General features: G+C 36.4%; 1 protein-coding gene across 1 annotated transcript in view; it reads right to left on the bottom strand.

The window, feature by feature from the left end:
* ELP4 (elongator acetyltransferase complex subunit 4) overlaps window positions 1–19,148 on the bottom strand; it is a 140,668-nt gene that overhangs the window by 112,492 nt on the left and 9,028 nt on the right. The window contains exons 3-4 of the mRNA XM_065839337.2: window positions 14,226–14,347; window positions 622–753 (exon numbers count right to left, since the gene is read on the bottom strand). Of these exons, the coding sequence (XP_065695409.1) occupies window positions 622–753; window positions 14,226–14,347 (254 nt within the window). The remainder of the gene's footprint in view (window positions 1–621; window positions 754–14,225; window positions 14,348–19,148) is intronic.

Raw genomic sequence — 19,148 nt, 5'->3', positions numbered from 1 at the left:
GACTGTGCCAATGGTTTAAATAAGAAAGTCACCAGCCATGGGAGATATTTTATTCATAAAACACTAACAACTGCAAATTCTGAAAGACTGACCACTGGGCTTGTTCCTTGCATTCTCCCTGCACAGTGATGAGCTTCTAGTGACAGTGAAGCTGATACAATCTCAAGTGCTTACTTTAGTTGTTATAAGCAGGTCAAGAGCTTGTTTGACACAGTACTTTCACTACAGAGAGCTTGTAAGTACTGTTGATTAAACCTTCTTAAGTAATTTGTCTACAACTGAATTTGGGCAAAGTTTCTACGTGACCGAATTATTCCAACTTTCAAAAAATCTGTCTCAATTTAACAACAGTCAGTGAAAAATCCCACGGCACTTTAATGTTTTTACTTTAAAATTATTATTGCCTGTATTAAGTTTCACAGTTCCTGCAAACTCTCAAATTGTCTTTCTCTCTGTATCTCCAATAATCAAAAAACATAGTGGTATATGAAAATTTACCCTCAGGAGGCAATCACGTAACACTGTCCATTAGCAGCTCTGTTGTCCAGATTCTACTGAAAAGCATTTGACCTGCAAATGCATTTTGACTACAAGAGGAAAATAGTATGAAATGTCACTTACCTCCACTTTTGGTAAATTTTGGTAGCGCCAAGCTATCTTCATTGCATCCTGAAATTCTTCAGACTTAACGGCTGTTGTTTCTTCTCTCAATTCATTTCTGTAGGTATCACCAAGCAAAGGGGCTGGAAGTTCCTACAGGTGGAGAGTGAAAGAAAGTCAGCTATCTACAGTAGAAATGGCAGTTCGGATTTTGATTCCCCCAAAGTTAGCTAATACAGTTATTTATCTTCATATAATGGACAGTTGTAAAATCTGTTACAAAACTTCATTAAAAGAACTGTTCTGAAAGACTGGCTCTTATTAATTCTGAGCATGGGAAGAAATGTAATTATCATAAAAAAATAAATTATACAAATATAAGAGAATGCAGAAGGGAAATACCATATTGTATACTTTACACAAGCAACACATCCTGAGCAGCAGCCATATTCCTTTTTTTTTCCTAAATCTTTCTTTAAATGTCTACCTAAACTCTTCCATTTCTGAGAATAGATAAGTTCCCTGTGCAGTGAATTTAAGCCTATTTGATAAGATTGATTTATTTGTTAGCTTCTGTAAATCTTTCAAAAGTATTCAACAGACCACAATAGCCTACAGACACAAGACAAAAACAACTGTTATAGGATGAGTTTCTGTTCTGCGAATACGACATCTACTAACAACTGATACCTCATGAACGCAAACAAGGGACTAAAAGGAAGGGGTAAATATTTAATGCTGGAATTTTTATAAGTTTCTAATGCAAACATTTCTGGTTTTAAAACAAGCAAAAAGCATTGCAGAGAGGTAGATTGAATTGTTTTATGAGGACAGAACTACAGCTTTGATTTAGACCTAGATGAGGAACAATGTTTGATTACAAACCTTCTGCTTTCTACCTTTGTTGCGTTGCTGAAAAAGTAAATGGCACTGGGTGGATATCAAGGGCAGCATTCGGAAGTTATGCACTGGACTTCTACACCTGCTAGAAGAACGAAGGCAACCAAGTTTTCTGACCCAACTTTATCACCCACCTGTGAAAGGAACTCTCTATCTGCTTCAAATAGATCAAGACTTATTTGCAAACTAAGTTTCCATTAAACAAAGACTCTTGAGAGAGAACTGAGATGCAGTCTCAAGGATTAAAAATATATAAAGCTGGCCAGTATCTCTGTTATAAGCTATTACGTGTTAAGCCATAAAATTAAATAAACAACAAAATAAATAAATATATTTAAAAACTTTAGAAGAAGAATCTCAATTGACATGTGGGATACACATGAACCACTGAACACAGGCAAAGTTGATACTGACCATAAACATCTAAATGATATTCATGGTTTTATGTAGGCAGACGTGGTACAGGCAGACACATAGAGAAAAAAAACAGTGAGCGTTTAAATTAATCCATTTTGGGTTTAGTATTAAACTAATTCACAGAATGTCAGGGATTGGAAGGGACCTCGAAAGCTCACCCAGTCCGATCCCACTGCCGGAGCAGGAACACCCAGATGAGGTTACACAGGAAGGCGTCCAGGTGGGTTTTGAATGTCTGCAGAGAAGGAGACTCCACAACCTCCCTGGGCAGCCTGGGCCAGTGTCTGTCACCCTCACTAAGAAGAAGTTTCTTCTCAAATTTAAGTGGAACCTTTTGTGTTCCAGTTTATACCCATTACCCCTTGTCCTATCATCGGTTGTCCCTGAGAAGAGCCTGGCTCCATCCTCATGACACTCACCCTTTATCTATCTGTAAACATTAATGAGGTCACCCCTCAGTCTCCTCTTCTCCAGGCTAAAGAGCCCCAGCTCCCTCAGCCTTTCCTCACACAGGAGATGCTCCACTCCCTTCATCATCTTTGTTGCCCTGCGCTGGACTCTCTCCAGCAGTTCCCTGTCCTTCTGGAACTGAGGGGCCCAGAACTGGACACAGTATTCCAGGTGTGGTCTCACCAGGGCAGAGTAGAGGGGCAGGAGAACCTTTCTGATCTAATTCAGTATTAAAGAATACAGGACAGAAAACCTTCATATAGTAGAGTTCAATATGTAATCTTATGAACATCATTCTTTTAGTGTAAATTAACATAATATCTCCAATTATTGACAAAATTGAGAACAAACTTTCCTAATTTGAGGACAGTTGTTTCTGTCTCTCTTTCAATGACTGGTCAGTACACCCTCCAAGATAAAACATAATGGAAGCTACAAAAACTTTAAGCAGTTACTTCAATAAAGCTTCAGAAATAGGACAACTGTACTCATGTGTTTCAGCAGGTAAGCTGAACATGTAAACAATTTTATTTACTTTCTTTTTGCAAATGAAGCCCGGTAAAGGCTCTTCATGAGAATGGTTATGTACAGAGTTAAAGTTTCAGATTTCTTACAGCTTGTTTAAAAGCTACACTTGTACACAATAAACCCCTATTACTATGGTTATAAAAAATAAGCTTCATGGGTAGGAAAGCTACACAGATATTATAATCTCAAGGTAGTATTTACAGGTCTTGTTAAATGTACAGATTTATAACACATGCTTCAGCAAAAAAAAAAGAAATTTACTTGTGTCAAAGCTTCTTTATATCTGCCCAGAACGAAAACAGGGAAACTTTTAAACCAAAGGCAAAGATTTTTTGACAGATAAAAGAAAAGGAAAACAGAACACTTCACTGAAAGGTTCTGAGAAAGTATAAATACAAACATGAGCCGACAAGCACGCCAATGCATTTCACATGTATACAGATACAAATTCTTCACTTTTAGGAGCACTATATAAAGGATTTTTTTAAAAAGGAAGATGGATGTTATTTTGAATCTCTATTTTTCTAACTCAGATGTCCATAAGAAAGAGTTAGTTAATCTTATTTTCCAATTGAGGTGTTATTTGGAAAGCAAATTGCTGAACAGTTAAACTATTATGCAGACTTAATTTCCTAATAATAGACGTAAGCTGGCTAAGTTAAAAATGTCTTTGTTTTCCAGTGAAGAGTTGCTGATATGTGACCATCTCAAAATATCGCTCAGTTATAGTAATAAAAAAATAAAGAAAATCAACCTTAATTTAAAAACTGAACTCTGTAATGGAATAATTCTGCAGGCCAAAACATTTCCACATATCTCTTCCCATCTTTCACCAAGATCAACTGGTTCCCTGCAACTTTTAATAGTGGTGGGTGCCATTCACCTTTACTGTAAGTAAAGAGAAAAACAGCACCAATATTTTGTCTTAAAGCTACTTAGTATTTTTCTTCTCTAGAAGAACTGCAAATGCCTGTCACTCATACTATTGGTTCATTATTATGATATAATTATTGGCAAAGACAAATTTGAGAGAGGCAGATTTAGCTACATACATTTGCTTTTATATAATGACACACAACGTTTTACATAGAGACTGTATTCTGTGCTAAAATAGGAGTCAAGACAATAAGGGGCAAGAGGTTCTCCAAGTCTTACTGATAAAGTACAAGCTATAATACTTAAAGACCCTCCTGTTACACTGAAAAAAGTTCCTGCCTTCCAGTCAAGCAGAGAACAAAACCTTCGTACCTGGCACTGCATGAAGGAGACGTTACAAATACCAGCTGTTGACACCGGAGCAGCTCAGTCCAGAACAATCCAAGGGAGACGCTATCAGTGCAAGGCAATTAGGCCCTGTGGTTGGCCTTAACTGTTGCTAAGAATGAAGCAGATTAAGAGATCAAGGAAAAATGGTTTCACCTGAAGCTGATATACATTTTGGCTGCCAGAGATGAAAACCTAAGTATCCATCTGAAATAGCCTTTTTTTGGTTTTGTTTTGGCCAATATAGTTCACTTTTTATTTTATTATTTTTACTTTATTCTGACTCAATAAAAAAAACTTCAAATGTTATGGGTGACAGACACTGGACCAGGCTGCCCAGGGGGGTTGTGGAGTCTCCTACTCTGGACACCTTCCTATGTAACCTCATCTGGGTGTTCCTGCTCCGGCAGGGGGATTGGACTGGATGAGCTTTTGAGGTCCCTTCCAATCCTGACATTCTGTGACTCTGTAATTACAAAATGATTCTTTAAACATGACTAAATGCACACAAACAACATGAGAAAGCCCTGACTCCGTACCTGCCTTGTGCTGTTCCGTCCCTTGGTGCCCACAGCAGGAACCAGGAGCACTTGGAGAACTCTCACACCAAGAACAACTTTTATTTCCTCAGTTCCTTCTCCCAAATGCATTTACCTAATAACTACCATCCCCAGCTGAAGAACATGTCTCTTAGATGTACCATGTTCTTTTCCATATGCAAGAAACATGTTCACACGATGCACTGAAACTTAAAATATTTCTGAGGCTATTAGGTCTCACGGCCATATCATTTTCAATCCCAACAAACCCTTTGCTCTAAAGCAAACATATCTTGATTCATATTCTTGGATCTGGTGGTCATGGACTCCATGGCCTCCTAGTAGGCTTTGTACATAAGGCAGCTGCAAGCTGGCAGAGGGAGTCTGCCTGTGGGGCTGACTGGTATTTTGAAGATCAATTGCTTGAGCTCCACCTGGTCTATTGACGTGGTTAAATACATTCCAAGATGTATCTAAGCACAAACAGGAAAAAAATTCCAATCCTTTTCACAGTTTGAGTGTATGTGTAATTTGAACACATTTTAGATAAAGATTGATGAACAGAACTAATAAAGATTGTTTACCTCCAGATTTGCATCCTAACTTTATCACTATTACCCCAGCTTCTGTTTATCCTTATTTCCCTCCCATTCACACTAAACTGTATGAAAGAGAAGCAAAACATGTGCTTGCTGTTGAAGGTACGTCTATGTTGACTAGAAGCCAACGTGCATTCATTAATTAGCCTGGTAAAAGACTAAACAGAATAGCTAGGTGATTGCTAATGGTGTTTTTCCTTAGGATATACTGATTCATATAGCCCAGTCCATAACTTTCAAATGTTTTTGAACTAGGAGAGAGCTTGACATCAGTTAGTAGGCTTGGGACTGACAAGAATTACAGACACAGAACCTAGTGCTATAAACCTGCTTTATGGGCAGTATAGAACATATTGAAATTGAAATGATCCAAACAATTCTTTCTATCTTCATCACCTCTTTTTATCTTCATAGTAACTAGAACTGAAATAAAAGGCTTTCCCCTTCTTCTGACACTGCAAATTAAATACTATTATTTGTTTTAAGGAAAAAGCTCATTAAAAACCTGACCTTGCCTGAGTGATACAGAGCACTTCAGTGAGAAAAAGTCCCCAGTTATCATAACACAGGTATATTCTCCAAGATCAAGGCTGGCTGGTTGGATATACACGAAAGGTTTCATTAGCATCCAAGAACTAATTCATCACTTCTCAGATCGTTCTCAAATACAGAAGGCAAAATGAGAGAGTTCTGGAGAAGGTGAAGCAGAGCAGCACCCAAAGCAGCCACACAGCACCAGCTGCTGCTGGCACAGCTGCACCTAAACTGACATGGAAACAGGAAAACTTTACTGCAGAACATGTAGGGAGAGCAGTGGAGGACGTGGCTTCCACATTAAACATGGCTGAGCTTGGGCTTTTCCTCAAAGTATCTGTGTGAGGGAGATTCAAGAGCACAACTCCCTTTCCACCAGAAACAAAGACACTAGCTCTCAGAAGTCTTATTAAATCCTTCTGTAAGAACTGTACTTCTCTACTGTACATGAAAAGCACTTACATTTTGCTGAAATTATCAGGATTTTGAAAAGGATTTGGGATTGTGAGCCTATTTAGGATTAAATAAATTCATATTCTTAGAAAACACCAGAATTTCAGAAGAATACAAGATTATTAAAATGTTACTTCCAGAATTTCATCCAGAATTTGGAAATAAGACTGTTACTTCAACAAAAGAGTAAGAAAAGGAGAGCTGATTTATCAGTCCATAATCTCTCTATTTAAGCTATTTCAGCTTAAAAATATCTCAGCTCCCACATCATGTAGCTTTGAAGAGCTCTGGGCCTGACAATTTTGTGGCATCAGTGTGTCAACTCCTGAGAACTGTTACATTCTCCCAAGGCTAAAAAAAGACAAGTGTCTCATAAGGTATATAAAAAACAAAGCATGTAGCAGTGCATTAGTTAAAATCGAAAAAAGAAGAAGAAAATATACAGCATTTCTTGGGGTCAACTAAAATACAAGTCTTTGCTATGCATCATAAATCCACAAAAAAGCAGACAAGTGCTAAAGTTATTAAGTGCGGTTTGGTTCCATTTGTGTCTGGAGTGAGATGTTAGAAGGAAAAAAAGAGAGTAGGAAGTTTGTTGCTATGTTTTAAAATAGAAAATAAGTTCGGAAAAATATGTTTTCCTGAAGCAGTAATATGGAATGACAATGCAATTAATTTTGTTTCCTACAAACCAAGCTTATGAACGTTTTATTGCAAAAATGAAAGGGTTTATTTCATTCATAAATCTTTTATCTCTGCAATAAAACGATGTACAAACCATAGCTGTTGGCAACCCAGGTCTTTCTGTGTTCCTGCCACATTGCTTTGCCTGCCTTGTTTTGGCAGATGCACGAAGCAAAATCAGATTCTAACAGTTTGACCTCTCTCCCTTCTTATGTTCTCTAGGGGATAATAAAATCCAAGATACAATCCCACAGCAGTTAATGAAGCTTAACCTCACACCCTCTTAATTACCAATGCATTACACCAACTATAGGCATCATACTCCTCTCTAAGCTATTTTACAATGCTAAAGAAGTACTACTGTGCTATTATTGAGCAACATAATCCAAGCTATATGTGAAATCCCTCTTATAGAAAATCCTTTGATCCTCACGGGTTTCAATAACTGTATAATTAATAGTACTAAAGAATTTAAAACATTATCTATTTATGTATCGATAAATATGTTGTTCACATGGTTTTATGCAACTATTTTGCAATGCAATACAATCACAGCTATGGTCAAAGAAACGTGAAATAAAAAATTATTAAAGGGAGTGCAGTTCACTGTTGATCTCGAATTGCAATGATATTTAGATAGTTGAAACTCACACAAATTTAAGGCTCTTTTTCATTATGTTAATTTTTAGTATTTAGAGGACACCAGATGGTAAGTCAGGAAGGGTAAATATTTTCTTTTCACTAATGTATTATATAAATGTCAGTTTAAAGGGCCCTGCTCCCAAAAGGGGGGAGGATTCTATTTTGATTGTAAACACTTGTGAAGACAAGGTCTATTGTTAAAGAACACAAATGACTCGATACAGAATTTTTCTCCTTTCAGTGGCCCTTGTACAACATTTTATTTCCCTCTCCAGGTAAGGCTGTTCTGACATTCAAAAGGACCAAATGGATGTCAACCCAGGATAAATGAGAAACACGGGAAGAGAAAAAGGAAGTAATACTCCTCTGCTTTATGAAATAAAAAAGGATAATTGAAAGTTCTCTAAGGGGTAGTCTTTTTTTAACCCATGAGAATATATTCTCTACTTCACATACACCGAAGTGAACCCTACAGTCAAGTCACAGAGCTCTTTGCTCTAACTTCCTCTCACTATGGCTCCATTTCCCAACACTGAAATGAATGCACACGAGAAGATTAGATGCATTTTTAATTATTTTATCTTTTTTTTTTGGAATCAGTTCATGAATGCTTAAGTAAGGAAAAGATAAATACAACAAAAAAGAGAACTACATACTAAACAAAAGTAATGTGAAGTAACTAAATAAAAATGAGAGTGCCTTTGACCAAAATTCTGTAAACTCTGCTGCAGTGTATAATGAGCTGGCCTGACCGATGTAATAACAACAACATTATTCATGAACACCTTAAGAGATGAATACTTAAAGCAACAGTTCTCTCATTGAGGAAATCAATTCTACAAAATTATCAACTGAATTTTTAAAACAGTTATTTCTGAACACTGAAGCCTAAACACTTTTGTTTTTTAAACTGCTACTTTAATGATACATTTAACAGGTTAAGTAAGATCTCTGTTTAGGAACAAACAATTCTGTAACTATGATAATGAAAGAAAATATCCTAATAAACAGCGAAGATAGAAAACTGAAATTTAAGCCTAACATTTATTTCCTTTGGTTCTAGAAAATCTTTTATTAGATGGGTCTGAACTTTGGACAAAGACTAAGCTTTACACTTTAGAGAGTTCCCAGCGTGGGTACTGCGTAAAAGGATTTCATTCTTTTTAAACACAAGCGATTATTTTTTTCCAGCGTCCTCTTTCACACCCATACGACCTCTCTGTTAAGTTTATAAGACAGTTTTGTAGTGCAGAAAATTATATTACAATACAATTAAAATGTATGCATGTTAATACAGAAAAATGTATAATAGATATTTCATTTACCTAACATGCAAGCCAGCAAACAGATGAGCAAGAGCTATGCACTAAGGAAATGAGATTTTTCAAAGGAACGTTCAAACAGTTGCCAGGGTTTGCTTCAATCCTCGTCTTTGTGCCACAAGTCTCTCTCTTTACTTCAGAAAGACATAAAAGGTGGTAGGAACATCCAGTAGTGCGGTAGCTGTAACTGGATTTTTGCATATTAAGTGATAACACTTAACAGCACGCAGCAGCTGAACCTGTGCAATAAGCTCATGTATTTTGAAAATATAATTGGGAAAAAAAAGAACAACAGGAATATAGCCCTGCTTGCATATATGTATTTTACCTTTCAAGCTGTTATGCTTTTAATTTCTTTATGCAGCATGACAGAAAAAAATAGCTCTTGCATTCATACACGGCTTCTTTCACAACATCAGACAGCAAAGGGACAGGAAGGAGTTAGAATAGTGCACCTTGAAAATGGAAGCTCAGAAAGCCCTGGTAACTGGCCTGATCATCTCTCCCACGTTTGCGTTCTTCTTTTCAACACAATGTTTTGGAGTCATACGTATGAAGGAAAAATGTAAGTAGCATGGTTGAATGTACTTTACTGCACTGAAAAAGTCCACGCGCACAGCTGTGCTTTCTTTCAAGAGGTTGTTTGCATACATAGTAGGACAGCACTGAAGCTCCGTGGGTTGTTCATTGGTGGGTTGGTTGGTTGTTTTTCTTAATAACCCTGGAAATAAAAAAGTACATTTTGCTAGATTTTTTCTGCATTCGTCTTTTTGGTGGGAAAACTGTAATTGTGCGCTTTCTGTTCTTCAGGTCCGGTCAATCTGACCAGCTTGTTGGAGACAGAATTCTTTCAGTCTTTTCCAAATGACAAACTTCAGCAAAATGTCACCTTCAAAATATACTTTCATTCTTGTTTTAGAGATCTTTTCAGCTTGGTAGGAATTTTTAAAAAACTTGTTCCTGGAGGGTTTTTTTCTCGTGTCCCTATTGATTTTTGACAAACCATTAGAGTTCTCTACCTGCACCTTCCAGCTTCCCCACCTTTCCCTGTGGTTCCCTAGACCTTTTACATGGTTTCTCTGGATGGACCTGAAGATACATCCAGCAAGCGCAGTGAAGCTGTGTATCCGATACGTAGGCACACTAAGGGCTTTGCTACTCAAGGAAATCTTCTGTGTAGTTTCTCCAGAGAGCAAACTGTTTGCACACTGTTCATTTTCAAACCTGGAAGTACAACGGCACCAGATGTACATGGTCAATATTGCTTTGTGCCTTAGTACGGTGAGCCTCAAAGGACTTGATTGGTGAATTAATTTCCTTCTAGGAAAGCTATCCTCTACAGCAGAGGCAGGTAAAGCATCCCCGCCATAAGCAGCAAACTGACAGACTATGACAAAGCTTTCTTCTTGAAGGATGTGCTCTTTATCCTCTCCTCTCGTAAGAGAACCTCCACAAGGCAAACCCAACAGAGTCCAGAAGTATCCTGGAATAAAATTTCAGCTTGAAAACAGAAATTCCATTAAAAGGCAGTAAGCTCACAAAGCGTTCTTCAACTTTTCCACAGGAGACGACCAGATGCAGCTCTTGGAAGCAGTTCTGGACCTCTCACTCTTCCACTTCAAGCTTCTAGGCTCCCAATGAAACAGTCATTGATGTGACATTGGCCAGGGTCCCACAGGGAATTTGCTGGGCTTCAGGGGACACTAGTTTTCTCTTTCCCAGCTCATGTAATGACCAGTAAGTCTTCCTCTTGAGACAAACTTTGCACAGCAACAGCACCTTCACAGACAGCACTCTTTGTTGTCAAGAGGAGCTCATAACTGGCAAATATAATCCATTTTTTGCTCATTAACACTTATGAGAATCAGTTCCCCCACGATAGCTAGATAAAATAGTTACTCGGGAAAAAAGGCAAAGAAATTCTTCTACAGCCATTTATGCAGTTCTAAAATTTCAGTGCCAAATCTGATGTAGAAAAAGTAAGAAATATAGAAATGCAGCCATCGCAGATACAGACTGGAAGCATAACTTGGCACTACCAAGGATAACGGGCACAAAGAACTAAGCTGTTATATAGTTACTGCATTTTTATGGCTTCCAGAAGTCAGTTTGGTACTCTAGCCCAACTCGCAGTAGATACGAGCCTGTTGTAATTTTGGCTACAGTGATGTTCTAGGAAATATTCAAACACCTTGCTTGCTGTTTCTTGCAAAAAACATAACAGTGTTTAAATTAAGATTTCCTCTGTAATAAATATAACCATATCCTCAAATTCGTATGTTCTGTTCCCAAACATATCCACTCTAAGCAACTTCAAAATAGCTGGTTATTGCTGAAAAAAAATGCTGAATTACAATAAAAAATATAGCCAGAAAATACAGTGAAGTTGAGGAATCAGATATAAGACAAAACCATGTATATTTTATTTGTTTCTCTTTGTTTTTAAGCTTGAGCACATAACAGGCTTTCATAATTTGTAGTCTACACTTAAAAAGGTATGGTACTGAAAATGGAATGTTAAGATTTAAAGTTTCCTTCAATCGTTTTATTATTCTATTAGTTTTCCATGTACTAATGCATTCAGTTTTATTTTATGATCAATCACACAAGTATACCATACTATTTCTTCCTTGTACATTATCCTCAGTACTTACACCCTTACTGTAAAAAGTTGCCTTTTGTTGAAGAATATAGACTAAACAGAAATGCTCTCAAATGTTTAAAATACTTTCTAAAACCAGCATGTATATAGTCCTGTAGGTTTTACCAGAGGTGTATAATTTTTCAGCATTACATCTTAATGCCAATTTCCTGAAGGAGCTTTGACTACAAAAGGCATGAATATGTTTTCAAAGGATGATGGATAAATTGGTGGGTGGTAATATAATATATCTTAGGCAGCTGATCAGGGCTTTTTATCCTCTGCTTGTCTTTTAGTTATACACAATTTCAAGATAATTATGGTCTATAAGAATGTCTTTTCCCCTTCCTACTACCAGCAATATTTGTCTTGGTTATAGGTTCAAGAAACTTCCAATCACATCATAAAATTAAAATAGGGCAATTACAGCATCTCAGCAGAGAACTGAATGTATAAATAGACTGACCACACAATATGGGCATAAGGCAGTTAAGGAACTGCCTTTACGTAAAATACCAGTTAATTAGAATACTAGCTATAGAATATACTGAATCCATACCTGCATTTTATAAAACAAAAAAGAATCATGAAGTGTATAATTCAGGTTGATATGTACCAAATTTATGTTGCCTTTCCAGTAAAGAATACAGATACTGAAAATAAATTAATTACTGATGTCATTAAATAAAATGCAACGTTATTCAACAGTCAGAAATGTTATATTAAAATCCTGATTTGGTGGAGACATCCAAATCCATAACAGCTCATTGTTATGACAGGAGAGGACTTGAAGCACCTGACAATCCTCTCTTTTCAAAGAAGTCAGGTGAGACACTCACAGGGAAAACTCCACCTCTGTGATATGGAGACGCAATCGTGGCCAATGCCAGTCTTAGATCAACTTTTTCCAGGTGAGGCAATAATGTTTTCCAGGTAATATAGATTGCCATTTCCATATGTGCCTAAGCTTTCCAAGAGTGAAAGTATGTAATTTTCTAGATTGATACCCAGCATATTACAGGGTTACTTCACTGAAGCAATTTCAAGACAGCAACGCAGACCAGAGAAATCAACTCTACTGTGCCTTGTCTGTTAAGCAAAGCAAGTGTTGAATAGTCGAGGTAACAACAGAAAAGCACAGACAAGAGTACTGTTGGATACATAAACACACAAATGAAGGAAGACAACAAGACAATATCATATTTTTTCTCAACCTTCCTACAGTAATTTGTCCATCCATTTGTAATCTCTTATATTAACAACACTACGGGGCTACAACAGAGAAATGCAGTATTACTAACTAGTATCTACCCCGGCAAAGTAAAAAAAAACCCAAACTTATTCCAAATCAGACAACAGAACTCAATAAGTCACAATCAAACTAACCAGATACTCAAACTGGCACAAGAAGGACAGATGCTATTGATTCAAAGGTGAATGAGAGAAGGATAAAAAGTTAGCTACTCCATTTTAAGAAGTATTAATGCAATGCAACAAAAATATTCATTTGAATTTTATTTTGATGAAAAAACAACCACAGTGGTCATGTATTGTATAGACAGAGAGTCAATGTCTTATCAGCTATCTAAACCAAAATATTGTTAAAAAATACAGCACATTCCTATGTAATTCATACTTCACAAGGAAACTCTAATCTATTTGTTCAGGCCATATTCTAAACCACAATAACAAATGATACAAATTTCACCCCTAAACGAACACTCCATACGTTCAATATCATAAAAAAAATTATTAGATTTTTCATAACCATAATCTTATAATTTTTTCAAGAACATACTTTTTCCTGAATACTGAAGATAATATTGAATAGGTAAGACATAGAATCTACCATCTTTAGGTAGGAAAAAGGAAAAGTAATAATTTTGTCCAGAAATAGTCTCTGAAGACTCTTAAGGAAACAGCCAGACTTCACTTGATGCAGAAGTAATCAGTAAATTATATGTTGCTTTCAATATTAGAAAAAAGCAGCCTTAGAAAGACATAAAATATTTAATGAAATTTTGTAAGATTATCCTCACAATTCAGCATTCCTTGCAGTGTTGATCAGGCTTTTTCCCTTAAATCATTTCCTTATAATGGAAACTATCAGTGTTTGATTAGGAGCTCACTGAAGTCTGAAAGGAACCTTTCTATAAGACCTGATGCAATGTTGACCATGGTTCCTAGTAGAAACATACGTGTAAAGGAAGTTGTAAAGATGTTAAATGATAGTCTTGTTTTCTACAGGAAACTACAACAAATATTGACAGAAATTGTACACTTTTTCCACCCCAATATATTGGAAGCACCTTTACCACCCTTCCCAATGAGCGGATGGAAACTGTAAATAGTGGGCTTGACTCAAACCATTCGACTACACCAGCTAGTCTGTTCATGATCAAAACTAAGAATAACGAGGTTCCTAGACTGATTTGGCCTTGAGAGGATCTTGCTCCACTGTCCATAGACAGAGGTTAGCAAGCTAAATTTAATTCCCAATTCTGGATACTGTAAATACTCCTGCACTTCCCAACACACTCTTATGAATCCCCAAGATTCATTAATTTCCTACTACACAATATATGCACCTCAAAATGTATTTAAATGCATCAAGAGATTACAGTTTTTCTTGTCAAAAGCCATGAGTCTTTACCTTTAAGATGCTGTCAGGATGCTCTTTAGCAGAAGCGACAAACAAGTCATGCCCACAGACAACTCCCTCCGCGAGAAAGTACTTGAACAACAAATTGGAATAGAGACCATACGTATCTTCTTCTGTGAAAACAAGAATAGTCGGAATTTTTCCTTTTTTTGTTAGATAAATCACCCACCTGTATCATCACAACACTATAAATACCCCCTTTTGCTCTACTTCCTACAGTATTTAATAAACAACAGAGAAAAAAGATAAAATATTGATCCAAAACTTTAAAAATAATGCTTCATAATATTGTATTCCTAATTTTTCAAGCCAGAGAAATAGTTCTCAATCATGTAATTGATTCTAAGATATGGATGGAATACAGCAATAGTGCTATCCTAAAAAAAGTTTGCCATCAGTATCAACTAAGATTACTGAAATCACAGTTTAATGGAAAGGGGCTTTGTTCATTTGGGAGAACTGTGTTAATATTTATACTCTCATTGCTTAAAATACTGCTCAACTTGCTTAAAGCATCTGTTAATCGATGCTTTCCAAAATGTAATCGTATCTGGCATGCTAAAGCTGTAAAAAAGCATCATTTATTATGGAGTCATTCTTACATCAGCATTTCTTTCAAAACTGTAAGAACTACAAAAATAGGCAAAACAAATGGATATACTGAAAAAGACAATTTGCAATGTTGTTTTGGAAACCTATCCAGAGAAAAACCACAATCACGTTCAAAAGACACATGAACTTCAATTTTAAGAAACTGGACAGTGTTTGTTAACATTGTGAATAGGAGCCTCCTGAAATAAAAATACAAACTCCCACTGACTTCAGAAAGGTGAAAATTTCCTTTGGCTTCTTTGTTGTAAGTTTCATATCAGAAATCACCAGAATTAGAAAGTCTTAATGAGCTTCATATAATTCAAACTCATCATAACCTAAAACTACGAGGGAAGTGAATGAGTAAATGACAATTTAAATTTGAACCATCTCTGAATGGCTACTGGAAGATAATAACACGCAGAGATGCTGCGACAGAAAAATACAGATAGATTTGCTTTATACAGAAACAAGACTCTTAATCCTTTCTTTCTGTGAATCAGAAACAATTTCACCCCTATTATGAATCACATATGAAAATATTGACAAAAACCCCGCAAAACCCGTAACGAAGGTTGAAAATAAGAAAGTTGTCATTTATATATAACTTGTAAAAAATACTAAAGAAGGAAACAAAAAAGAATATCACGTTGATATGTACCTGAATAGTATGTTCTGGAGCTTAAGAACCAAAAAGCACCAATGAAGTGGAGTGGGAGGAAAGGAAGAAAGGAGCATTACAGAATTACAAACCACAATTTCCTTGAAAGTTTGTAGCTCTTAATTAAATATCACATGCTTAGAAAGGCATTAACACTGTTACTGAAGAAGTGTTTCCCCAGTAACTCAGCTCCATGTATGAGACCAGGATGGAAACATGACTCAATTCAGATAAAACTGAAGTAGCGCAGTTGCAAAAGCAAAAAGTAGAACTGACACTGTCTAAAGTTTCAAAGAGGTATTACAGACTTCTCTTCTAAATAGAGTCTTTGGAGCTTGCTTAGATCTCAAACTGCTTCAACAAGAGGAAACAAACCCATATGCAGAGTAATTCTAACTGGAGCCAAGGAACACATACAGCTCCTGCACCCTAAGCATTGGCTCTCAACTTATTTACGCTTTGGTTGCTTACTGCAATATAATCAGTAAGATACTATTCACAGCATATTGACTTCTATCCGCTAATCTCCATCTATGAAGCTCTTAAATTAAGAACCAAAGCCCCCTCGAAATCAAAGTGACAGCATGATATCTACTTATTATTTTTTTTAATTGTCAGAGCTACCTGAAAGAAATCCCCAGGCCTCCCATATGATCACATCACTGCAGCAGATGTCAGTGGAGGGAGAGAATTTTCCTAGACCTCCCTCCCTTTGAACACTGGAGGAGAAGGAACATCAGCTGGGTGCTCTGGAAGGATCCTCAGCTGTCACATTTACTTCACCCTTGGTGAATCAAAAATCTCAATTTCTTAATTTTTACCTACAGATTAAAGTTTACCTTCTTCATCGTTTGAGGCATAGAAAACACTGTGTTGTATTGCATGTAGACAGGGCTTAACTGACATTTAATGGAGTATAAGCCAATATCTCAGTTCAAGTATTTTTTCGTTTGTGTCTGTGCATGCGACTGTACAGAGAGGTTTTCTGGATCATTGTTTTTGGTATTAATTATTCTTTAGCCAGTAAACATGCTCAATTTTGAGCCAAACGTAGCACGGAAAGCCCATAAAGCATGGGCAAATATAAGAAAGCATGAAGTATATTGATGATTACTTAGCTAAACTAAGGCTATAGTAGTTAAGAATTTTTACTCAAATTTCATTTGAAATGCTGAAATGTTAAACTATAGAAGTGAAGCAATAGAGAATAGGGATATAAACCCTTCTACTGACCTACCCAAGATTATAATTAATTTTGTTGAGAGATAGACTTATTTGTAATATAATAGGACCAAAGAGGTTCTTACACTGCTACACCCTTCTAAAACATATTTTGCAAAACAATAAGGAATCTTCAATTTAGCAAATTAAAAACATTTATATTCAGTGTAAGGACATACCATTTTAGCACTAGTCTTTCCTTTAGTCTTCATACATAGATCTTCATAAGAGTAAACTTACAGTAAAAATAGGAAATGAACTATTGGAGAGTGATCCAAATATAAAATACCTCATAGTCTGCTACAGTACTCTAAGGATTAAATGTGTCTCAGAAAGCCTTTACAAACAGTGTATCTTGAATTGTTGAAGCCAATGCATCTGTAAGAAACCCTCAGTTCTTCAATTTGTCACATAGAGGATGGCTTTTTATTGATTCATTTCTAGGTCACTACACTTTCGTGGTATTGAAAAGATCTAAAGTGCACACATATGGGGCTTTTCTGATAGCATCCATTGTACCCTGTCTTCAATAGGTATATTACTATTCAAAACCATAGGAGTACAGCTTTCTTCTTGTAAATAAACAAACAAATCAATTAGCATAGGTACTTCAGTAGCTCACCGATTACTTTCATAGATAATTGAATTAAATACTTTGAAGTATACTTGTTTTCTGATAATGCTTGGACTTACTAGTTTGATGGCCAGGATAAATTCTCAACCGTTACCTTTATTTTTCCAAATTATACCCACATCCAAAAGAACCACCTCCATTCTGTGTATGTAGGAACTAGCACTTAAGTACATTTTAGTCAGCCAACATACTTAAGACAAGACAAGCCTGGCCGAAATCTTTATTCTTAGCCTCCATACTAAAGAGCTATCCTGTCAGCAGCCTTCATTGTGAACTTTATTTCTAGCGATTATAATAAGGCACACAAACAAGTAAGACTCTTGCAGCTGCAGACTCTTTTCTGGGTCCAGTCACTGCAAGTCACACAACAGTCCACAGCTTTCTCTGATTCTTTTGGAACAAAGAGCGTTCTACAGCTAAGTAGCAGGTGAGTAACTAGTGAAGCGTAAAACTATACAAGGAAAAGAGATTATTTACCTAGAAGTTATGCATATTGTCTCCAGGACAAAACCTCTTCTGATCCTACAGATAAGGATGTAAATAAAATAGTTTATTGTGATCATTATCCACTGGCTTCTTTCCACAACAGCGTGTTTTCAAGGCTAAAACAGTCGTGAGAAAAAGCAGTATTGTTGGTATCAGTGCAATGAATTCCAACATATAATCACGTTGAAAACTAAGGATAAGGACCAATTTATGGCTCTTTTCACCCCTAAACTGTATACTGACTACGTGGGCTACTGGACACAGAAGAGACATTCTCAACACCTTTGTGCATGGACTGTCCATAGCTACTACTCAGAGAAATCAGCGGGCCATGGAAGCAGAGACGAAGTTTTAAGGCACTGGAGTTTAGCTAGAGCACACAAGGCAAAGATAGCAGGTATGAGTGAGGCACTGTCAATATATTTTATACAAAAATCACAGACAAAAATCTCATTTAATTACGGAAATAGATATGTAAATGTGTGGCCTTAAGAAAAAATCCCTAGGCATAACTGCTCCTCCTGCACAGAGGTTTTCCTGTTCCAAGGGAGGGATGGAGAACAAGCACTATATCTTGAAAAGGAACAAAAGGTCTGGAACAAAATCCACCATCAGGTAACAAATATGTATAGATCATATCTATGATATACATCAATAAAGTAAACAGCATGAAGGTCTTCAAAAAAATCCAGAGATAATTTGTAGTGTAATTGGTTAAAATTATGAGAGTTATAAAAGGAAAAAACAAGACTGCAACCATGTAATGTACAGAAAGCTTATTTTTTTTCTCTATACAAAGTCTAGACAGGTTGCCCTAAAGCTGCCAAAAGCCTGTCAGAGTCTATCAGTATTGATCACTTTTTCACCAGATAGTGCTACAGGATGGTGCTGTGACCTAAGGTGTGTCTTTCTGTAGCTATGAAACATCTCTCTGAACTGCTGGAGGTTATAAGATGCGATTGTTTTAATTACCTGAAATTCCATTTAAAAGATACTTTACTAATGTCCACATTTACTAAGCTTGAGGGGATATACTCTGTGTCACTTGCATTTAATTAGCACATGCCAAAACGGAGTTGTCAAACACATAAGTTACAATATTTGGCATTGGGCCATACTTCAGGAAGGTGAATCCTGGTAACTCGTATTTTGTAGAATTATACTTAGCAAATCACTGTTTTGTACCTCTCTGGAGATTATCTTTTTCAACTTTAAAAAGATAGTAAATTTAATTACATTGACAAGTGAAGAGAGCTCTTACCAGTCAGGTTAAATTGCATGTCTAGTAAAAATAATAGTAGCTAATTAAAGTAGCTAAAAC

Source organism: Patagioenas fasciata, chromosome 5 (genome assembly GCF_037038585.1).
Source record: "Patagioenas fasciata isolate bPatFas1 chromosome 5, bPatFas1.hap1, whole genome shotgun sequence".
Taxonomy (NCBI): Eukaryota; Metazoa; Chordata; class Aves; order Columbiformes; family Columbidae; genus Patagioenas; species Patagioenas fasciata.
This window is presented reverse-complemented; position numbering and strand designations above follow the sequence as displayed.